Here is a 20,712-nt window from a genome sequence, read left to right on the forward strand (position 1 = left end):
GCTAGGGACGTTTTCCTTTATGACGTAATTTGTAATCAAGGTATGATTCATTCTGTGTATATGTAATTCTGTGTGATTAGTTAGGTATTTAATAAATAAATAATTAAACCCAATTTTGTATTGCTGATTCAACTTGTTAGCCAGGGTTCGTGAAGATAACCAAGAATTTACAACTTTCAGATGAGACTGAAATAAGGTGACGATTAATATTGACTGCTATTGATGTAAAATATTACTAGGTCTTTATTTATTTATGTATTTATTTATATAAGAGTTTATTCGGAAGATAACAGCTCTATAAATATTATTTCGTGGTGCCCCTCTAGTTAATTACATTTACATGATTAGCTCAATCAGGTAATATTAATTACAGAGAAAGGATTTTATAGAATAGAATGTCATATCACTTAATCCGGCATAGCCAAAGACACGACATCAGATACCTTAATTTTAAAAAAGGTAGGGGCGTGGATCAGAAAACCAGTCAGTATCTGGTGTGACCACTAGGGCTGTGGTGGTCATGACATTTTGTCAGCCGGTGATTGTCAAGCAAATAATTGCCAGTCTCATGATAATTTTACGTTAATTAACAAACACATTTAGCATCTCCTGGCTTCCACGCATAGCCTACAAGTCACTGATGCAGACCTTTGGATCATCTATTTCAGAAGAACAGAATAGCATACTCTGTGTTGTTCTTGTTAGGCCCTGATCTGGTTATGCCTTTTAGCTGTGGGCTACACTAATTCATTGAGCAAAAAATATTTACTCAGAATTCCATGGCATTATTTTATAGTATGAAGAATACAAGTGAACATAGCTGAATGAAATAGAAAGGATATTTCTCCAAACGATTTGAGGGAGTGCTCACATACTGTGTTAAGCGGTTAAAGAAACAGGTCCTCCTATATACGTCATTTAGAGTTCCTTATGTAACTTTAGTTGTGAAATAAACGTTGGGCTATATGTTTGGATTTTTTATACATTAAGGCTACATGAGGTGACTAATGATGATTTGAAAAAAGTTGCATGAAAAGGCATGAGCTCTGCTTTGTTTTTTGCGCAAGCTGTACACACTTCATCAGTCTGATTCACAATTTGACAAGCACTTGATAATCCCTAGAATTTCCGGGCGGCATCCACTTTGTTTGGCCATAATACACCCCCAAAAAATCAATGCCTGTTGCGGCTAGTGGCCGTTGTGCCCTTGGGCTGAATATAATAATTACAATTCCCTTCTCACGTCTGCGTGCTCCGAAACACCTCTCACTCACATGGGTTTCTCAGATTTCTCAATTCGTATTATTCCAAACATAGTCTGGGACAGATGTGGGATGCCATAGATCCCAAATTAATACAACGACTAGCATCAACAAAAAAACGTTTAATTGCAATGAGGCTGACGCAGCAGATCAGAACGTTTAGCTAAAAATGTTAATAAATTATTAGGCTATTTCTTCACATTATAAGCGCAGCAATGAGCACACAGCAGTAGGCTATACGGGCAAATGTTCCAAAATGCAATCAATTAGCAGGAAAAAAACATTCTCAAAAGTGACCGCAAATGTGATTATGCATGTAATGCTTTTATTATAATTTTTATGGTGAAAATCTTCCCCAAACTTGAAACTCATGCGCTGCGTATGTATGCCAGTTAGGCTCTACACCTGTTGTAAAATGGATTAATGTGCTTCATTTTAAGTAGTTATTTGGCCACTTCAGTTGTGATATAAACCTTATCAAAACATATAGGCCTATGAGCTAGGCTACTTGATGTGTGTGACTATGACTTGAAAAAGTTGCAACAAAAAAAAGGCATGTGCTGTTTCTTGCCTTACTGCACACAAACTGGGCATTATTCACAAGTTATATCATTCACAAGTGATAGGCTAATATTGTCACCCATCAGACTATTCTTAATTTAATTTTGTCTTTACATATACTAAATAATAGTGTGAAATTTGTTTTGATTTAGAATGGACCATTATCATGCACCTGTCTCAAAAAATACATGTCATATATGCACTTAAATAGTGAATGGAGGATGCTTTTCCTGTGGTTCATTTCCATGCTCCTGTGGTAAAGAGAAGCAATGTGATGAATAGTTGAGAAATAAAGTTGAGAAATAAATATACTAGACCTAGCCTATAGAAAGCTGATGGGATCCTCTGTTTTCTCACGCAATTGCATAGCTTATAGAAATGTTGCATTAGATTTTCGATTACATTTGCATTAATGTGAGTGATTAGAGGCACAATAGAGTGCTGAATACAAGGAAGTTAGCAAGTTCGGTAGGCTGCTAATGACCATCAGCAGCATCAGAGTTGAGAAGCCTAATTACCGTGACTAATAGGTTACGTGGAATTTGACTGTCGTCATGACTTGTGACCGCCGGTGTTGCAGTAATACGGTCACCGTAACAGCCCTAGTCACCACGACTTGCCGCATGCAGCGTGACACATCTCCTTCACATAGAGTTGATCAGGCTGTTGATTGTGGCCTGTAGAATGTTGTCCCACTTCTCTTCAATGGCGGTGCGAAGTTGCTGGATATTGGAGGGAACTTGAACACGCCGTCATACACGTCGATCCAGAGCATCGAAAACATGATCAATGGGTGACATGTCTGGTGAGTACGCAGGCCATGGAAGAACTGGGACATTTTCAGCTTCCAGGAATTGTGTACAGATCCTTACAACATGGGGCAGTGCTGAAACATGAGGTGATGGTGGAAGATGAATGACACGTCAATAGGCCTCAGGATCAGTAGGCCATCGAAGGTGAGCAGTTGCCCAATGAAGTTGGTTATGATGCCGAACTGCAGTCAGGTCAAGACCCTGATGAGGATGATGAGCATGCAGATGATCTTCCTTGAGATGGTTTCTGACAGTTTGTGCAGAAATTCTTTGATTGTGCAAACCCACAGTTTCATCAGCTGTCCGGGTGGCTGGTCTGAGAAGAAATCGAATGTGGAGGTCCTGGGCTGGCGTGGTTACACATGGTCTGCGGTTGTGAGGCCAGTTGTCTGGATGTCCTTTGGGTGGTGGACCATTTGCAATACATATGGGGAACTGTTGAGCGTGAAAAACACAGCAGCGTTGCAGTTCTTGACACAAACTGGTGCGCATGGCACCTACTACTATCCTACTACCTACTATATTCCGTTCAAAGACACTTGTCTTGTCCATTCACCCTCTGAATGGCACACATACACGTCTCAATTGTCTCAAGGCTTAAAAATAATTTAACCTGTCTCCTCCCCTTCATCTACACTGATTGAAGTGACATCGATAAGGGATCATAGCTTTCACCTGGATTCCCCTGGTCAGTCTATGCCACGGAAAGAGCAGATGTTCTTAATATTTTGTATACTCAGTATAAGTTGTGGTACTTTTAATGAATAAGTGGCTACCTCTTCCTAGGCTTGGTGCCCAGCTGCTGCAGGGTCTGTTCCTGGGTGTAGAACAGCAGGGATCTCTGATAAGAGGAGATGAGCAGGACCTTCTGACTATACTCCAGGTGGACTATGGCTGAGAGCTCCTCAACCAGCAGCACTGGGTTACACACACCCTAAGGATATGAGCATACAACACACGTCAAAGCTCCAACCGCAATACTGGGTTACATACACCCTGAGCATTCTGGGTTACATACACCCTGAGCATTCTGGGTTACATACACCCTGAGCATTCTGGGTTACATACACCCTGAGCATTCTGGGTTACATACAAACTGATGATTCAGGGTTACATACAAACTGATGATTCAGGGTTACATACAAACTGAGGATACTGGGTTACATAGACCCTGAGGACACTGGGTTACATACACCCTGAGGACACTGGGTTACATACACCCTGAGGACACTGGGTTACATACACCCTGAGGACACTGGGTTACATACACCCTGAGGACACTGGGTTACATACATCCTGAGGATACTGGGTTACATACACCCTGAGGACACTGGGTTACATACATCCTGAGGACACTGGGTTACATACACCCCGAGGACACTGGGTTACATACACCCCGAGGACACTGGGTTACATACACCCCGAGGACACTGGGTTACATACACCCTGAGGACACTGGGTTACATACATCCTGAGGATACTGGGTTACATACATCCTGAGGATACAACACATGTGAGAGAAGTGAGTTAATAAACAAACAGCACAGTGTGATTGATATATTTATAGATAACTGTTATTGGAGGATATAAGGGAGTATAAAGGGGTAATAAATGCTTATGGCAAGTCTCATTATAACTGCATAATACATTATACCTGTAGGCTTTAAGTAAAGTGCTACCGAAAATTCACACAAAAAAGACCTTGACCCAAAATGAAAGAATGAAAGCTGCTATACCTGATCCAGGTCCACAGTAGAGTACACAACCTTTCCTTTGTCATCACCAGAGAAGAGCTTCATTCCATTGGCACTCCAGGCCAAGGCAGTGACTGTGCTTTTGTGCAAACCAACCACATCAAATCGCCTTAGCTACAGAAAATAGAGGGACCTCAGTGTTTTGCTACAGAAATGGACACATTTACTAAGCACTTACATCTGTGCTATGGTTGCACCTGTTCATTTTAGAAGGGAATAAAAAAGGGTTGGGTGGTATATGAATGTTTATACCGTCATACTGTTCCTGTACCATAACATACTATAGTTTTCTAAACGTAAAAATAAATAAATACAGCTAGCAAATTACGAGCATAGTCCCATAGCAGACGCTTGCTTAATGCTAACAATAGGCAAGCGAACATAAACTAATTGCAACCCAGCTCATAAAGTTATACAACAATCACAAAGGGCTACTCACAGTTTGCTGCACGCAAAAAACAAATATTTAACAGCAGGGATCTTGATCCAGAAGAGGATTGATTGTCTTTGCTCTAACCAATAAGCATGATCTTGCCACCACAACGTTTTTTTTTTTATCATACTGTAGGTATTTCTAAACACCCCGGTATACAGTATATTACCCAAGCCTAGAATAAAATACAACAAAAAAAACAGCTCAAAAACACTATCTTTAGTCATATCAACAGTTCAGTTGATTGGTTTGTTGGCATACCTGTTTGTTCCTGCCTGGAAGTTGAGACACCAGTTGAAAGACAGCAACCCGACCAAACGCCGTGCCCACTGCCACCAAGTCATCAAAACAACTGAGCAGCTTCACCGCTGTGATAACTTCGGATTTCCCCTGGAAAGGTAACATGTTAAGAATGACATACTTACTTGGGGCAAAAACATTTACTTAAATTTTTATTTATTTTTTAATTGCTAATATTTGGATGTTTGTTACCAAATTTGCTTTGGGGTGAAGGTGCAACCTAATTAAATCAACTAAGCAATGCCTAAAACAGTGGCATACTCACCTCTATGCTGTATTTATTAATCTGGCTGACCCGCCTGCAGTACAGATAGAGCATCCCAATACTGCTCCCCACAGCAATGTAATCGCTGTTGGTGTCCAGAGCAGTCAGGTAGACCACTACAGAGCGGAAGCCTTTCTGGACCTTGGCAGGTATTGCATTAAGCAAGTAGTATAGGGGACAGAACTCCCTCAGGGTGCTCTGTGGAGGAGTTTGGGCTGCCATAGTGCACAGGCAATGCTCTGCTCTGTTGACAAGAAAATGAGGCACGGCTATCAAACATGTGTGGAACGCATGGTGATAGACATGACATGTATGGCATAGAATAATATAATATTTGGCTAGAGTACATAGTGTTGTACCAGGCTTGGTATTTAGCTTGCTAGTTGCTGCAGTGGTTATCCTCAGGTTTTTCACACCTTCTACTAGCTAACAACAATCCACATGAACTGAAACTACCAGCTAGTTACATTACTTGGGCAGGTCAAAATTTAATTTGCCTGCAACCGAAAATATTGGATAGCTAACGTGCAACCGAAAATATTGGATAGCTAACGAGCTTAGAATGAGCACAGCCAGGCCAGGAGCTTTTTATCAGCAATTTTGACATTTCACTTTGAGACATGAGCTAACTAGATAATGTTGACTAGCCTAGCTATCGTTACCTACAAATACAAAACACAAGTGTTTACACAGACTTACATTATATTATGTCCCTATATCCTGTTATCATATAGATGACACAAACGTTACGCTAAACTCATGTATAAAAGACAGCGCTGGCGACATTGCTATCGCATCCTTCTATGATTTATTATTCGAGAACGTCAAGAGCTATGGTTGTCAACAACCCTATGACTTCCTAGTCTCGCGGGAATACAATGATGCATGGCTGCCACCTACTGTGCCATATGAGAAGTTTATTCTCATAAAACATTTTTTTTACAGGTTATCAATATTGTTCATTTTTCTCTGTTGTGTGTCAAACTAAATAGGCACCTTGATATTACGACCAACATTTGTGTATTCATGGACACATACAGTAATCCCAGTGAGTGACCTGCAGCATCCAGCTATGTGTATTGGCATTTCAATATGATAGACAAAGCAAATATTTGTTGGATCCAGAGCTTGAGGCTGGTAACTCTAATGAACTTATCCTCTGCAGCAGAGGTAACTCTGGGTCTTCCTTTCCTGTGGCGGTCCTCATGAGAGCTAGTTTCATCATTGCACTTGATGGTTTTTGCGAATGAACTTGAAGAAACTTTCAAAGTTCTTGACATTTTCCAGATTGACTGAGCTTCATGTCTTAAAGTAATGATGGACTGTAATTTCTCTTTGCTTATTTGAGCTGTTCGTGCCATAATATGGACTTGGTCTTTTACCACAAATTAACTTTTAACAAGGCACACCTGCTAACTGAAATGCATTCCAGGTGACTACCTCATGAAGCTGGTTGAGAGAATGCCAAGCGTGTGCAATGCTGTCATCAAGGCAAAGGGTGGCAACTGAAGAATCTCAAATATAAAATATATTTTGATCGGTTTAACACTTTTTTGGTTACTACATGATTCCATATGTGTTATGTCATAGTTTTGATGTCTTCACTATTATTCTACAATGCAGAAAATAGTACAAATAAAGAAAAACCATGGGATGAGTAGGTGTGTCCAAACTTTTGACTGGTACTGTACATCATTGGGTCGTACAGGAGCAGGTGGTTACATCCCTGAATTTGATGTAGAGATATGTCGAAACTAACAGATTAACTGTCAGTATATTTAGTTGAACCTTTGGCAATAGTACATGCTCCAGTGGGTGGAGGATGCTCCACCAGTCAGAAATGTAGTATGGTCAGATTCCCTGTCTGTATTGAACAGTTTATCATCTGGAAAATCTAATAGGAGTGACCTACTATTGGAGGCATTAATGTTATTATGGAGAATCAAGAGACTGGGAGTAGTAGTGCGATTCTGCTGGGTCCCAGCCCACCTGGGAGTGAAATAGTAGACCAGGTAGCCAAAATGGCTTTAAAACTAGATATAATTGATATTTGTGCTCCACTGGGTAGAGCTGTGTGGTAGAAGAGGTAGGACTCAGAGCCCAAGGGCCAGCATTTATATGCCCTCCAAAGAACGGTTGGTGGACCAAGATTCAAGGGTCAGATTAAGAAGGGAGAGGTGGTGTTTGCTCAGTTGCGTCTAGGACTTTGTACATTGAAATCGGCATTATATCTGGTTGGCAAGCATGCAAATGGTTTGTGTACAGAGTGTATAATTTATGAAACAGTGAAGCATTTGTTGATGTATTGTTGTAAGTACCGGTATGTGGAAGAGAGAAATATTGACGTGTAGGGTTATTGAGGTTGAATGGGGATCAGGGTGTTGAAAGGGATTTTGGGGATAGGTTGTTAGAAGTTAGTAGGGCGGTTTTTATTTTCTTAGTAGTACCGTATTATATAAGAGGGTTTAATTTATCTTTATTACTGGTTTCTTTATTCAGTCTGTGAACTGTGATTGACTACACACTCCAGGACAGTAGGCGGTGGCATGCACCTCTAACATTTGTTTGCGGACCGCTATAATAATATAGAATACGAAGAACGGATACGGAAACGGCATATCAACGCTGGAGAAAAATATGATAGCTACAACTAGCAGTCTCTTAGCTCACGACGTGAACTGTTTCCTTCTGTAGCGTTTAATGATTGCACCGTTTCACAATATTGCAATAACAACAAATTGGGACCATTGCAGTAACCTTTGTAGAAATATATTTTTAGAAACGTATTGGTCTGTAAAAATTTATCGAAATTCAAGTTACCTAACCTATCGATTGGTTCAGGATTGCACATGAATATCTAGCTAGCTAGCTACAACAATCAAAATGGCCGACAACGAGAGCAATATGTCAAGTACAACAACAGGGGCAGATCATGTTACAGTATCTCAAGTTCCATGTGTTTCTGGATTGCAAGTTAACCAGAAGCATGTCGGCGAGAAATGCATTGAAGCAAATGCACCAGAGATCACCGAAGCGCAGGGCTTGACAGATTTCCTGCAAAGCTGCACAAAAGAGGAGACATTCGTTGCAAAGGACTCCCAGGAGGTTGTCAGCCAAACTGAAGACCATGAACAACAACCTGAACAGAACATAATAACTTCTATTGTTGAGACCTCAGGTATTGCAACGGGAGCAGAGTATTCTACAGTCAGTGCTGACTTTGTAAATGCTCTTGCACCTGGGACCACCATCATTTATGTGCAACCAGATGGTAGTTTTGTTGAGGGATCAGGTCTGACTGAAGAGGAGCAGCAACAGCTAGTGGAGCAGTTGTCCAAACAACAGCTTATCACAGTGACTGAGAATGAGGCTGCTCGTCTGTTTGAACAAAATCAAGGCATCAAAACAGTCCCTACTACTTCATCACAGATACAGTATACTATTCCCAGTACAGCACTGGCTCCCAACGAACTGCAACAAGTGATAGAGCAAGTTACCAAATCTCAGCAATTCATGGCCCAGACACCCAAGGGATCGGAGCAGGTTGTGACCACACTGGATCCCACAACTGGCTTGTTCACGACTGTAGCATCTTCAGAGATTGCAGTAGCAAGCCCACAGCCACTGGTCACTATGCAGAATGCATCACAGAAGCTGAAGAATGTTGCGAAACAAGTGGCACTTCAGTCCCACAATGGTACACGCCTGGTTCAGAAAAAGGTAACAACTTTTGGGATTTGTTTATGTATTCTATGTTATAATTTAGTTAGTAATACAAATTATTGATTGTGACTTTCACTGATATGCTTAATTGTCCAATTGTCCAAATTGCTTAATTGTCCAATTCAGTTTTTTAAGGAGAAAAAAGCTAATATTCGATCATTGCACTTTAATCAGCTGCATGAAATCTGTCTGGCAATTATGACCGCCACTGACATTTAATATTGTTTATATTTTACCAGCAGGAAACCATCAGAATCCAAGTCCAGATACCCTCTGGAAAGCAGGAGGGGAAAGGACCTACACAGACTACCATTTCAATCCCTCAACAGAAGAACTTGGCTGTGGCCAGTCAAGGCCAGCAAGTCAAAGTGTCTACGAACGGCAGTGTGAGCAACAGCCCCCAGATCATCCACATCACACCCATAGTTGGACAGCAACAGTACTTCCTACAGCAGAACCCTGGAGACCCTCCTATTCAGCTGCTACTGCAGAGCTCAACACCTGTGGTTGGGAGCCTGGTTCCCGTTGTGCACAAACTGCCCATACCTGTTCAGACCCCTGTCCAGCAGCCTTCAGGTAAGGCCCCGGTCAATGGCACAACAGTCACAGCAGTTAAACCTGCCACGTCTGTCTCTGTCCCAACAGTGGAAAAAGTCAAAAGGGTCAAAACCAGAATGAAAAAGGCACCGAAAATCAAAACGCGTTCCGGGAGGGTGTCCAGACCGCCCAAGTACAAGGTGAAGGACTATAAGTTCATCAAGACAGAGGATTTGGCCGAGAGCCATCAGTCAGATTCTGACGACTACTCTGAAATCAGTGTGGAGGAAGATGAAGATGGTGAGGATGGTAAAAAGGGAGCAGCATCTATGATTTACAGTCACAAGCAGAAGGCCTTTCAATGTGAAACGTGCGATAAAGCTTATATAGGCCATGGAGGTCTGTCCAGACACTACAGGCTGAACCCCTCCCACGGTGAACTGAAGTCACTTCCTGAAGGGACCTCTAAAACAGACAGCCCTGGTAAAAGCGCAGACGCTGGGCCCGAACATAAGAAGCCGACTGAAGAAAGTAATGCAAGCAGTGTTAAAAATACATCAGGTCCTGAGAAAAGTGAGGCCACAGAGAAAACAGCTGCTGCAATGTCAACCACTCAACAAAAAGTAAGACCCTAGAAAGTTACCGTCTCAACCAATGTTGACAAAAAATGACCATTGGTATGTTTACAACCCATAGCTAATTTAGCCTAAAGCTAATATGGTTATGTTTGTCTGTTATAGTGCCAGTTTCTTGGACACAGACTAAGCCTAGTCCTGTTCTAAAAATACAAATCTCTTGAAATAGCTTTAGTTCAGGACTAGGCTTAATCTGTGTCTGGGAAACCGATCCATAGTGTTTTACTGATTCTGTTGTACATCCACAGGCGGATACCACAGCAACCCAAGGAGTAGCAGCTTCTACCAGGCAGGCTGTGGTCCAGACTCGGGGACCAGGGAGGCCCAGAGGACGAGGCAGACCACCTACCAAAGCACACCCAGCGGTGAGACTGGGGCGACCTCCAAAGCTAGGAGGGGGAGCTGCCAGCGTGGAGCAGCAGACCCAGAGTAGGAAAGCATGGCTCAAAGAGGTACATCAAATTAAGCGTCAGGATTAGAAAACGTTACTACCATAAAAAATGTGCTCAAAAGCATTTTGTTCTAAGAATGCAACACGTAGCGATGCTGTGAGTATCACATCTGAAAATCATACCTACCAATGGTGCTAATGACAAAGGATAGGAATGTGTATATACTAGTATATATATATATATATATATATATATATATATACACTAGTGTATATACTATATACTTTAATACGTCACTTGTCCCCTGTTTAGGTGACACACGAATGTGACAATGAAGAACTAATGGAGACTGTGCTCCCTCGTCTGGCTAAGGTCATGACTGTCTGGGAGTTCCTCCTGATGAAGGTACGGTCACCACCTGAAAAACAATGCAATAAAAAAGAAGTTACGCAATACATGGTTTTTGCTACACAATGTTTGAATGCATTGTGATATAGTGGGAAAATTGGATGATCACATTTTAGGCTTGATATGGAAGCTAATTACCTCTGGACAAATGGTGGATTTTTTTATCATATTTTTAGCAACAGTCAAATAAAGAATAAGATGTTCTGTTTTTAGTTTACTGAATAAGTGTATCCCATTTAACCTAAGGTGGAGAAGGGGCGGCAACCCAAAACCCAGTTTTCGGATGTGTACCGGGAGTTTGAGAAGCTCCACAGTCAGGTGAAGAAGATGGCCCAAGACTACATCAGTAACCCTCAGGGTGTCCACATGGCCTTGGAGGTCCACAATGTAGAGGTAAAAATTAATACATAATATTTTCCTACTAGCACTGACTTTGCTGATAACTACTTTGAGGGAAAATGTACTTGCCTACGACTGTGATATGTGCTTGTCTCACCCAGCTATCTTAAGATGAATGCACTAATTGTAAGTCACTCTGGATATGAGCATCTGCTAAATTACTAAATTGTTATTCCATCTTGGAATCAAAATGTAGAGTAAAATGTTCATACTGTACATCCTGTCACTTAGGTTGCCAAATCTCTTGGCATCTTCGATGAGGTGAACAAGTTCAAAGTTCTGAACCCTCCAACTCAGCAGAATGTCACCGACATGGCAACCAAGAATGTCCACTACATGGAGGTAAGGAGAGCACTATTTAATTTAGACCACACACTTCTCTACACTTATGGAATTATGGCATTATTATGGATTCTTTTCATAATAATGAATTGTTATGAGATGCTCAGACTTTAGTAATTGTTAGATTGATGTAAGTCTTTCTCTACCTAGAATTCTAAAATGTTACCTCCAACAAAGAGGTTTAAAATGGAAAACCAGGCTGGTGTTCAGATCCATCAGAATGGCATTAAGACTTCCACAAAAGGTATGTTGTATTTTTATACCTGATGCTACTAACAATTTGTGGATAGATATTTGCTATATGTCCAAAGCAGATCACTTTTCATTATCTTCTGCTTTATTTTCCCTGTATCCTCTCAGAATCAAGTGAGGCCAAAGTAGAGAACACCGCAACAACAAGCATGAAGTACATTTCACCACATACTGAGGTGGCCACCAAGAGCTCCGTGGGCCCTCAAGTCACTCAGACTGCTACCATCACACCACAGGTCATCTCATCTAACCCTGAGACGAACATAACACCCATGGAACTGATCCAGGATCACTTATCCAACAGCATGACAGAGACCGTTGACTCAGTAGGAGGAGAGGAGGCCATGGAGACAGATCAGGGTGTGTCTGGTACAGAACCTACCGAGGTCCTGAGCACCAGTGACATAGCGGATCAAATGAAGGAGCTAGAGAAGGCCTTGGCCACAGACCCAGTCGCAGTTGATCAGCAGCCCAGGAGTATTCAGCCGCAGCAGTCCAACCCTACCCCAGTCCAGCAGAGTGGCCTGACCCAGGCTGCCTCCACCTCCAGCGGACTAGGCCAGGTGGTGGTTCAGGAGGCCCAGGGCTGCCAGGAGGTCCAGGAGATCTACATCCAGACGGAGGGGCTGACCATGCACCTAGCAGAGGGCCAGGAGGGCGAATTGGCCTCGGAGCGCATCGTCATCGTCAACGGGCCTGACGGCACCACTATGCACATCCGCGCCCCTGAAGGAGTCCCTCTGGAAGCAGTCCACGCTCTGCTTGGTATTGAGGCTGAGGGGAAAACACAGCAGTGATGATTTGTTTTGTTCCTCCACACCCGGCCACATCTCTCTTTTCCATCTGGTGGATTTTAAGTGTATTCCTGGTATTCTTTGTAAATTTGTAAACGTTCTTTTCGTTGTGGTGTTTATCCTTTAACAAGTGCTTAGTTTGTGATATGTTTATATGTAGATAAATATCAAAGCAGTACAAAAAAAAGTTGCACTATTTTATTACTTTTTATATATTTGGGTGTAACATTTTCCAAAAATAGGTTTCTAATACCATTGGAAATGAATGCAAATGAGGGGAAATAAAATCAAAAGTTAAGAAATTGTGGTTATTAATTTCCATGTTTCATTTGTGACTCATTGTTGCAGTACAACCATTTCATATGCTGTACAGTTGAACTAATTTTCCTAATAAAGGATGCGAGAACCAAATCATTCTATTATTTCATGGAGTTGAAACCAGCAGCATTGCTGTGCATGAATTCCTTTGTAATGGCCATACAGTAGTTGTCATCTATTTATGGACTTGTTAGTACAGCAGCCATACATCCATAAACAGAATAGAATGTTCCAACTGAAGTTTGTTAAATTGGCCTATGCCCTGTCTCTAAAAGAAGACCCTCTAACAGTAACTTTGCCCTGTCATCTGTGTACGGCTGATACAGCCAGCAGGAGAGGTACACCATTGAAAGGTCTGGGTTAGTTGTGTGAGCTAGTTCCTGAAGAATAGCCTGTTTCAGAGTCAGTTCTTGCTTGTAGGCTTCATAGAGCTTGGAGGAGACGTCTGCTGCAATGAAAAGAGACATATTTCATAAAACACCTCAAGGGCCAGATACAAATTAAGCCTACCATAGAACTAAAACGCAATTGAGAATCTCCATTGAAAGTATTTTTTAGTCTAGAACTTGGTGTAGTCTGGGAAACCGGTTCAATGTGTATTTTCAAAGCACAGGGCATCTAAAACGGATTAATAGTCTCACCGAACTGTGACGTAGGCCAGGTCTGAAACAAAGGAGTTTGTCTTCCTCCTGTTCCATACTGGAATGTCTCCAGATCGATGATCCCCTTCTCAGAGGAAACTAACTTCTCCATTTTTGATACAATACGAGTCTGATGGAAATAAAAACAATTGTCAGTAATGACACCGACAGCACAATTGTAGCCTGGTCCCAGATATGTTTGTGTTGTGACAATGACCATTGAGTTTGCAAGACAGTACAAACAGATCTGGAACCAGGCTACAATTGTTGGTGTTTCCAGAGAGAAAAAGAGGTGGAGGAACCATCCTCAATCAAGATTTGGCAGATTCTTCCACAATCTTTGGTTCTGTTCAATAATGGCACAAATGATCGACTCACCATTTTGTCCACGACACTTAGCAACTTGTCACACTCCTCTTCTAGTTCTCTACTGTTTTCAAATGCATTCTCTGAATTGGAGCTGGCAGAGGTGTCCTGATCCGCCATCATGACTTGCATCTCTTTCTGTGAACTGATTTTAATAAAGGGATAAGGAGGGGTGCACTTTAAGAGGTCTCTCACATTGGCATGACTTTCCTCCCAATTCTGTCTAACAATCCATGGATTTATACATGTATTATTATCCTACTACAAATCTTACAACAACAGCTTCATTGGTAGAAACCACACATTGCAGAACATGGATTGACTTACCTTTTATTGAATCCTAAATTGACTATCTTATTTGCCATGGTGGATCCTTCATCATTCATTCGGTCCCATTTCAGAATCAGATTGTGCCAGTCTGCTGCGTTGTCCTTCACTTTCCTTGCACTGCCAGTCACTGCAGACTGGAACTTTCTGCCAGGAGTGGTCGTCTCTGATCCTTGTAGGCCTACTGGGGAAAAGACAGAAACACTTCTATGTGTGGCCTAAGAGAGTGTGCCTGCCTGCTAGTGTCTTTGGTGTGGCCAAAGATATGGGAAGAGGTAATTTACTGACAACCAGGTAATGGGTAGATGAGTATATTAAATTAATTTGTATTGCATAGATAGAAGATGAAATAAAACATAGCAAGTGATTCACCAGCTGACACAAGGCGTCTTACTAACTACCATTATGATTCTAAGGATGTAGCCAGAGCCATATATTTCATATTTAACAAAAATATAAACGCAACATGCAACAATTTCAATGATTTACAGAGTTACAGTTCATATAAGGAAATCGGTCAATTTATATAAATGTATTAAGGCCCTAATCTATAGATTTCACATGACTGGGCAGGAGCACAACCATGGGTGGGCCTTAGAGGGCCCAGGCCCAGCCAATCAGAATGAGTTTTTCCCCACAAAAGGGCTTTATTACAGACAGAAATAATCCTCAGTTTCATCAGCTGTCCGAGTGGCTGGTCTCAGAAGATCCCGCAGGTAAAGAAGGCGGATGTGAAGGTCCTGGGCTGGCGTGGTTACAAGTGGTCTGCGGTTGTGAGGCCGGTTGGATATACTGCCAAATACTCCAAAACGACATTGGAGGCAGCTTAGAGTAGAGAAATTCATATTCAATTCTCTGGCAACAGCTCTGGTGGACATTCCTGCAGTCTGCATGCCAATTGCACGATCCCTCAAAACTTGAGACATCTGTGGTGTTGTGTGACAAAACTGCACACAAAAAAATTGTCAGAGATTCCAGTCACCCAAGTCATAGACTGTTTTCTCTGCTACCACACGGCAAGCGGTACTGGAGCACCAAGTCCAGGACCAAAAGGCTCCTTAACAGCTTCTACCCCCAAGCCATAAGACTGCTGAACAATTAATCAAATGGCCACCAGACTATTTACATTGACCCCCCCCTCCATTTGTTTTGTACACTGCTGCTACTCGCTGTTTATTATCTATGCATATTCACTTTACCCCTACCTACATGTACATTGACTCGATACCGGTACCCCTGTATATAGCCTCATTGTTGTTATTTTATTGTGTTACTTTGTATTCTTTTTTACTTTAGTTTATTTCGTTCTTCTTGAACTGCACTGTTGGTTAAGGGCTTGTAAGTAAGCATTTCACGGTAAGGTATTGACTTGTTGTATTCGGCGCATAAAACAAATAATGTTTGATTTGATTTTAGAGTGGCCTTTCATTGTCCCCAGCAGGTGCACCTGTGTAATGATCATGCTGTTTAATCAGCTTCTTGATATGCCACACCTGTCGGGTGTAACGTCAATTTGAATAGTTTACTTCCCTACTTGAGTCATCTCTCTCACTCGCTCTCTCCCCGCCACCCAATGAGAGCATTTGTTGTTCCTCGACCACGAGACACTTGCATTCAGTCTGCATGGTCAATGCAGCATATGCAACAATGTTGATGACAACGATGATGTTTGCACTTTGCTTCTTAATATAAATCCACTAGCGTTATATAATTAATATTAGTTTGTGTTTCTTACATCTGCAAACAGCTTGTTTGTCTTTTCTTCGCAAGTTGGGTCTAAATTGTGTTAGCCGCTAATGCTAATCACTAGTTAGCTGGCTAACTAGCTAATAAATGTACTGAATCAGAGGACACATAATTAGCTATACTGCCTAATAATACCAGTGATGGTGTAGACCTAAATCAGCATGATGTTTGTATAACAGCATCTTCTAAATCAACGAGGAACACAAAGCATGAAGTAGCTAAGAAACAACCTTCAATGTAGCCAACGATTATAGGGTCCCCAAGGAAACACAACACTTTGGTTCCTACCTTGTCACAATAACTCCTCCCTGGCATTTTAATTCCTTGTCATGTCAAACAACACTGTATTCAAATTGTCAACTATTATATTCTAACTATAGAATTAGAATAATCATATTTCCATGATTCCAACAGTTCACACAGGTGTTTTAATCTCAATCACTAGCCAAATCGCAATTGTAACATTTGGTGAAAAATAAGGCCGAGATGATTTGCCCATATCGTGCAGCCCTATGTGGCAGTATGGAAATTATCTCAAATGAGTGCAGGAAATGCAAAAATGTATAAATGCTGAAAAGTATTTTTATTTTAAGTTAAATTGAACAGTATAAAAGAATCCGAATGGAGAACGACCCATTGAAATCCCTTAGAATATAGGTGTTGCCACCCTAGGGTTACGTAGTACTAAGCTAATTTAACCAGATGGCGCCGACAAAGATGGTCATCTCGCTTCAAGCCCTTAGATCATGGAGAGGTCCAGGGCTCTCTTGAGCCTGAACATCCTGTCGTTGTACACTTTCTCTGGGAGACGCCGCAGGGCCTCTTTCTTCAGCTCAGGATGAGATAGCAAAAGCTCAGGATGCCCAGCCCGGCGGAGATACAATCTTCTGCAAAATCATTCGCAAGGAGATTCCTGCAAAAATATTATTTGAAGATGGACTTGAAGCGAGACTTGAAGTATTTCATTGCAGTATTTCATTCATTGCAGTCCTATGCAGTATTTCATTTTTTTAATGTATTATTTCTTACATTGTTAGCCCAGCAAATCTTAAAAGTCTTATTACATACAGCCAGGAAGAACTATTGGATATAAGACGGATGTCAACTTACCAACATTACGACCAGGAATACGACTTTCCCGAATGGGATCCTCTGTTTGGACCAACACCCAGGACAATGGATCTAATCCCAGAAGCCGACCCAAGACAACGGCGGCGCAGAAGGGGCAGACGGAGCGACCTGGTCAGGCTCCATAGACATGCACATCGCCCACCGCTTCCGAGTATACTACTCGCCAATGTCCAGTCTCTTGACAACAAGGTAGACGAAATTAGAGCAAGGGTTGCCTTAAAAAAGAGACATCAGAGATTGCAACATTCTCTGTTTCACAGAAACATGGCTCTCTTGGGATACGTTGTCGGAATCGGTTCAGCCACCGGGCTTCCCCATGCATCGCGCCGACAGAGATAAACACCTCTCTGGGAAGAAGGGGTGAATGCTTCATGATTAACGACTCACGGTGTAATCATAACAACATACAGGAACTCAAGTCCTTTTGCTCACCCGACCTAGAATTCCTCACAATCAAATGCCGGCCATATTACCTTCCAAGAGAATTCTCGTCAGTTATTGTCACAGCTGGGTACATACCACCTCAAGCAGACACCAAGACAGCCCTAAAGAAACTTCACTGGACACTATATAAAGTGGAAACCATATATCCTGAGGCTGCATTTATTATAGCTGGGGATTTTAACAAAGCAAATTTGAGAACAAGGCTACCTAAATTCTAGCAGCATATTGATTGCACTACGGGTGGGGTTCTTGACCACTGCTACTCCAACTTCCGCGATGCATACAAAGCCCTCCCCCGCACTCCCTTCGGCAAATCCGACCATGATGCCATCTTGCTCCTACCGTCTTATAGGCAGAAACTCAAACAGGATGTACCCTTGACTAGAACCATTCAATTCTGGTCTGACCAATCAGAATCCATGCTTTAAGATTGTTTTGATCACGCGGACTGGGATATGTTCCAGACCAGCCTCAGAGAATAACATCAACCTATACACTGACACGGTGAGTGAATTTATAAGGAAGTGCATTGGAGATGTTGTACCCACTGTGACTATTAAAACCTACCCTAACCAGAAACTGTGGATGGATGGCGGCATTCGCGTAAAACTGAAAGCGCGAACCACCGCATTTAACCATGGAAAGAGGTCTGGGAATATGGCTGAATTTAAACAGTGTTGTAGTTATTCCCTCCGCAAGACAATCAAACAAGTGAAATGCCGGTACAGGGACAAAGTGGAGTCGCAATTCAGCGGCTCGGACACGACACGTATGTGGCAGGGTCAACAGGAAATCACAGACTACAAAAAGAAAACCAGCCATGTCACAGACACCGACGTCACGCTTCCAGACAAACTAAACACCTTCTTTGCCCGCTTTGAGGATAATACAGCGCCACCGTCGCGGCCCGCAAACAAGAACTTCTCTATGGCCGACATGAGTAAAACATTTAAAAGTGTTAACCCTCGCTAGGCTGTTGGCCCAGACGGCATCCCTAGCTGCGTCCTCAGAGCATGCGCAGACCAGCTGGCTGGTGTGTTTACGGACATATTCAATCGCTCCCTATCCCAGTCTGCTGTCCCCACATGCTTCAAGGTGGCCACCATTGTTACAAAACCAAAGAAGGCAAGATAACTGAACTAAATGACTACTGCCCCGTAGCACTCACTTCTGTCATTGAGAGACTAGTCAAGGATCATATCACCTCCACCTTCCTGGCCACCCTAGACCCACTTCAGTTTGAATACCGCCCTACCAGGTCCACAGACGATGCAATCGCCATCACACTGCACACTGCCATATCCCATCTGGACAAGAGGAAAACCTATGTAAGAATGCTGTTCATTGATTACAGCCCCACATTCAACACCATAGTACCCTCCAAGCTCATCATCAAGCTGGAGACCCTGGGCCTCAACCCCGCCCTGTGCAATTGGGTCCTGAACTTTGATGGGCCGCCCCCAGGTGGTGAAAGTAGGAAACAACATCTCCACCCCGCTGACCCTCAACACTGGAGCCCCACAAGGGTGCGTGCTCAGCCCCCTCCTGTACTCCCTGTTCGCTCACGACTGTGTGGCCACGCACGCCTCCAACTCAATCATAAAGTTTGCAGACGATACAACAGTAGTGGGCTTGATTACCAACAACGACGAGACAGCCTACAGGGAGGAGGTGAGGGTGTGTGGTGTCAGGAAAACAACCTCTCACTCAACGTAAACAAAACAAAGGAGATGACTGTGAACTTCAGGAAACAGCAGAGGGAGCACCCCCCTATCCACATCGAAGTGACAGCAGTGGAGAAAGTGGAAAGTTTTAAGTTCCTTCGGCATACACATCAACGACAAACTGAAATGGTCCACCAACACAGACAGTGTGGTAAAGAAGGTGCAAGAGCGGCTCTTCAACCTCAGGAGGCTGATGAAATTTGGCTTGTCACCCAAAATCCTGACAAACTGCTCTGCCCTCAACCGCAAGGCTCTCCAGAGGGTGGAGAAATATATTGAAGGCATTTTGACATGGTTTGATGTGATATAACTATTGGCCATATTTAAATTGTATTTATGTTAAGATGCACAATGCATCACCGGGGGCAAACTACCTTCCCTCCAAGACACCTACAGCACCCGATGTCACAGGAAGGCCAAAAAGCTCATCAAGGACAACAACCACCTGAGCCGCTGCCTGTTCACACCGCTACGTATATACTGTATTTTATACCATATATTGCACCTTCCCTATGCCGCTCGGCCATCGCTCATCCATATATTTATATGTACATATTCTCATTCACCCTTTAGATGTGTGTATTATGTAGTTGTTGGGGAACTGTTAGATTACTTGTTAGATTTTACTGCAGTCGGGAACCAGAAGCACAAGCATTTCGCTACACTCGCATTAAAATCTGCTAACCATCTGTATATGAAAAAAACAATTTGATTTAACTTTTATTATTCAAAAACATAAAATAACGTCATACCGTCATTTTTTTTTTTTTAATACCGTGATATATTTTCTCCATATCGCCCAGACCTAGTAGCTTGCTACCTCTGGTCCAGGGCATCGTTCGAAGCTAGCTAGCTCGCTCAGCGGTGGTCCAATCAATCAACATTGAATTTGTTAACACCATCCACCTTATTCGCTAACACAAGACTGGAGTTGTTGCCTTACCTTCCATTGTTATTGTATATCCATGGTTTATACTATTCAAGTGAAGTTAGTTTATTGAAATACTCTTGTACTTTCTGAAACACACATTTCTTCCAAAGTCAACTTCCGCATATTTCTTCTTCTGGGTCTGTGACAGACTGTCAGCACCAGTGAAAATACTGCCACCTACCTCAGAGTACTGAATTACAAGGGATTTCAGTGTC

The 20,712-nt window shown here is 42.3% G+C and overlaps 3 protein-coding genes across 7 annotated transcripts in view; 1 reads left to right on the forward strand and 2 right to left on the reverse strand.

Moving 5' to 3' along the window:
* The window catches only part of LOC120023619 (tectonin beta-propeller repeat-containing protein 2-like), a 44,853-nt gene extending 38,609 nt beyond the window's left edge, over positions 1 to 6,244 (reverse strand). Inside the window, exons 1-5 of one of the 2 annotated variants that reach the window (XM_038967663.1) lie at positions 6,087 to 6,244; positions 5,388 to 5,631; positions 5,084 to 5,212; positions 4,372 to 4,503; positions 3,412 to 3,569 (exon numbers count right to left, since the gene is read on the reverse strand). In XM_038967663.1, coding sequence (XP_038823591.1) covers positions 3,412 to 3,569; positions 4,372 to 4,503; positions 5,084 to 5,212; positions 5,388 to 5,609 — 641 coding nt within the window. In that variant the 5' untranslated portion in view covers positions 5,610 to 5,631; positions 6,087 to 6,244. The remainder of the gene's footprint in view (positions 1 to 3,411; positions 3,570 to 4,371; positions 4,504 to 5,083; positions 5,213 to 5,387; positions 5,632 to 6,086) is intronic. The other variant, XM_038967664.1, reaches the window with a different exon arrangement.
* A 1,772-nt stretch (positions 6,245 to 8,016) lies between these two features.
* Positions 8,017 to 13,280, forward strand: znf839 (zinc finger protein 839). 2 transcript variants are annotated; one of them, XM_038967234.1, is made up of 8 exons: positions 8,017 to 9,107; positions 9,350 to 10,270; positions 10,531 to 10,734; positions 10,987 to 11,079; positions 11,329 to 11,475; positions 11,713 to 11,823; positions 11,974 to 12,067; positions 12,184 to 13,280. In XM_038967234.1, the coding sequence occupies exons 1-8, from the start codon at positions 8,271 to 8,273 to the stop codon at positions 12,870 to 12,872; spliced, it is 3,096 nt and encodes a 1,031-aa protein (XP_038823162.1). In that variant the 5' UTR covers positions 8,017 to 8,270; the 3' UTR covers positions 12,873 to 13,280. The 2 variants fall into 2 exon arrangements, with proteins under 2 accessions (XP_038823162.1, XP_038823163.1); XM_038967235.1 differs by having other exon boundaries at positions 9,353 to 10,270.
* Positions 13,053 to 20,638, reverse strand: LOC120023202 (cyclin-dependent kinase 2 interacting protein). 3 transcript variants are annotated; one of them, XM_038967237.1, is made up of 5 exons: positions 20,510 to 20,638; positions 14,522 to 14,705; positions 14,207 to 14,339; positions 13,829 to 13,958; positions 13,053 to 13,632 (listed from the first exon to the last, which is right to left on the reverse strand). In XM_038967237.1, exons 1-5 carry the CDS (start codon positions 20,514 to 20,516, stop codon positions 13,433 to 13,435), a joined length of 654 nt encoding a protein of 217 aa, XP_038823165.1. In that variant the 5' UTR covers positions 20,517 to 20,638; the 3' UTR covers positions 13,053 to 13,432. The 3 variants fall into 3 exon arrangements, with proteins under 3 accessions (XP_038823165.1, XP_038823164.1, XP_038823166.1); XM_038967236.1 differs by having other exon boundaries at positions 13,053 to 13,635; XM_038967238.1 differs by having other exon boundaries at positions 13,053 to 13,635; positions 14,522 to 14,702; positions 20,510 to 20,629.
* Between the last annotated feature and the right edge of the window lie 74 nt (positions 20,639 to 20,712).

This window comes from Salvelinus namaycush, chromosome 28 (assembly GCF_016432855.1).
Source record: "Salvelinus namaycush isolate Seneca chromosome 28, SaNama_1.0, whole genome shotgun sequence".
Classification (NCBI taxonomy): domain Eukaryota; kingdom Metazoa; phylum Chordata; class Actinopteri; order Salmoniformes; family Salmonidae; genus Salvelinus; species Salvelinus namaycush.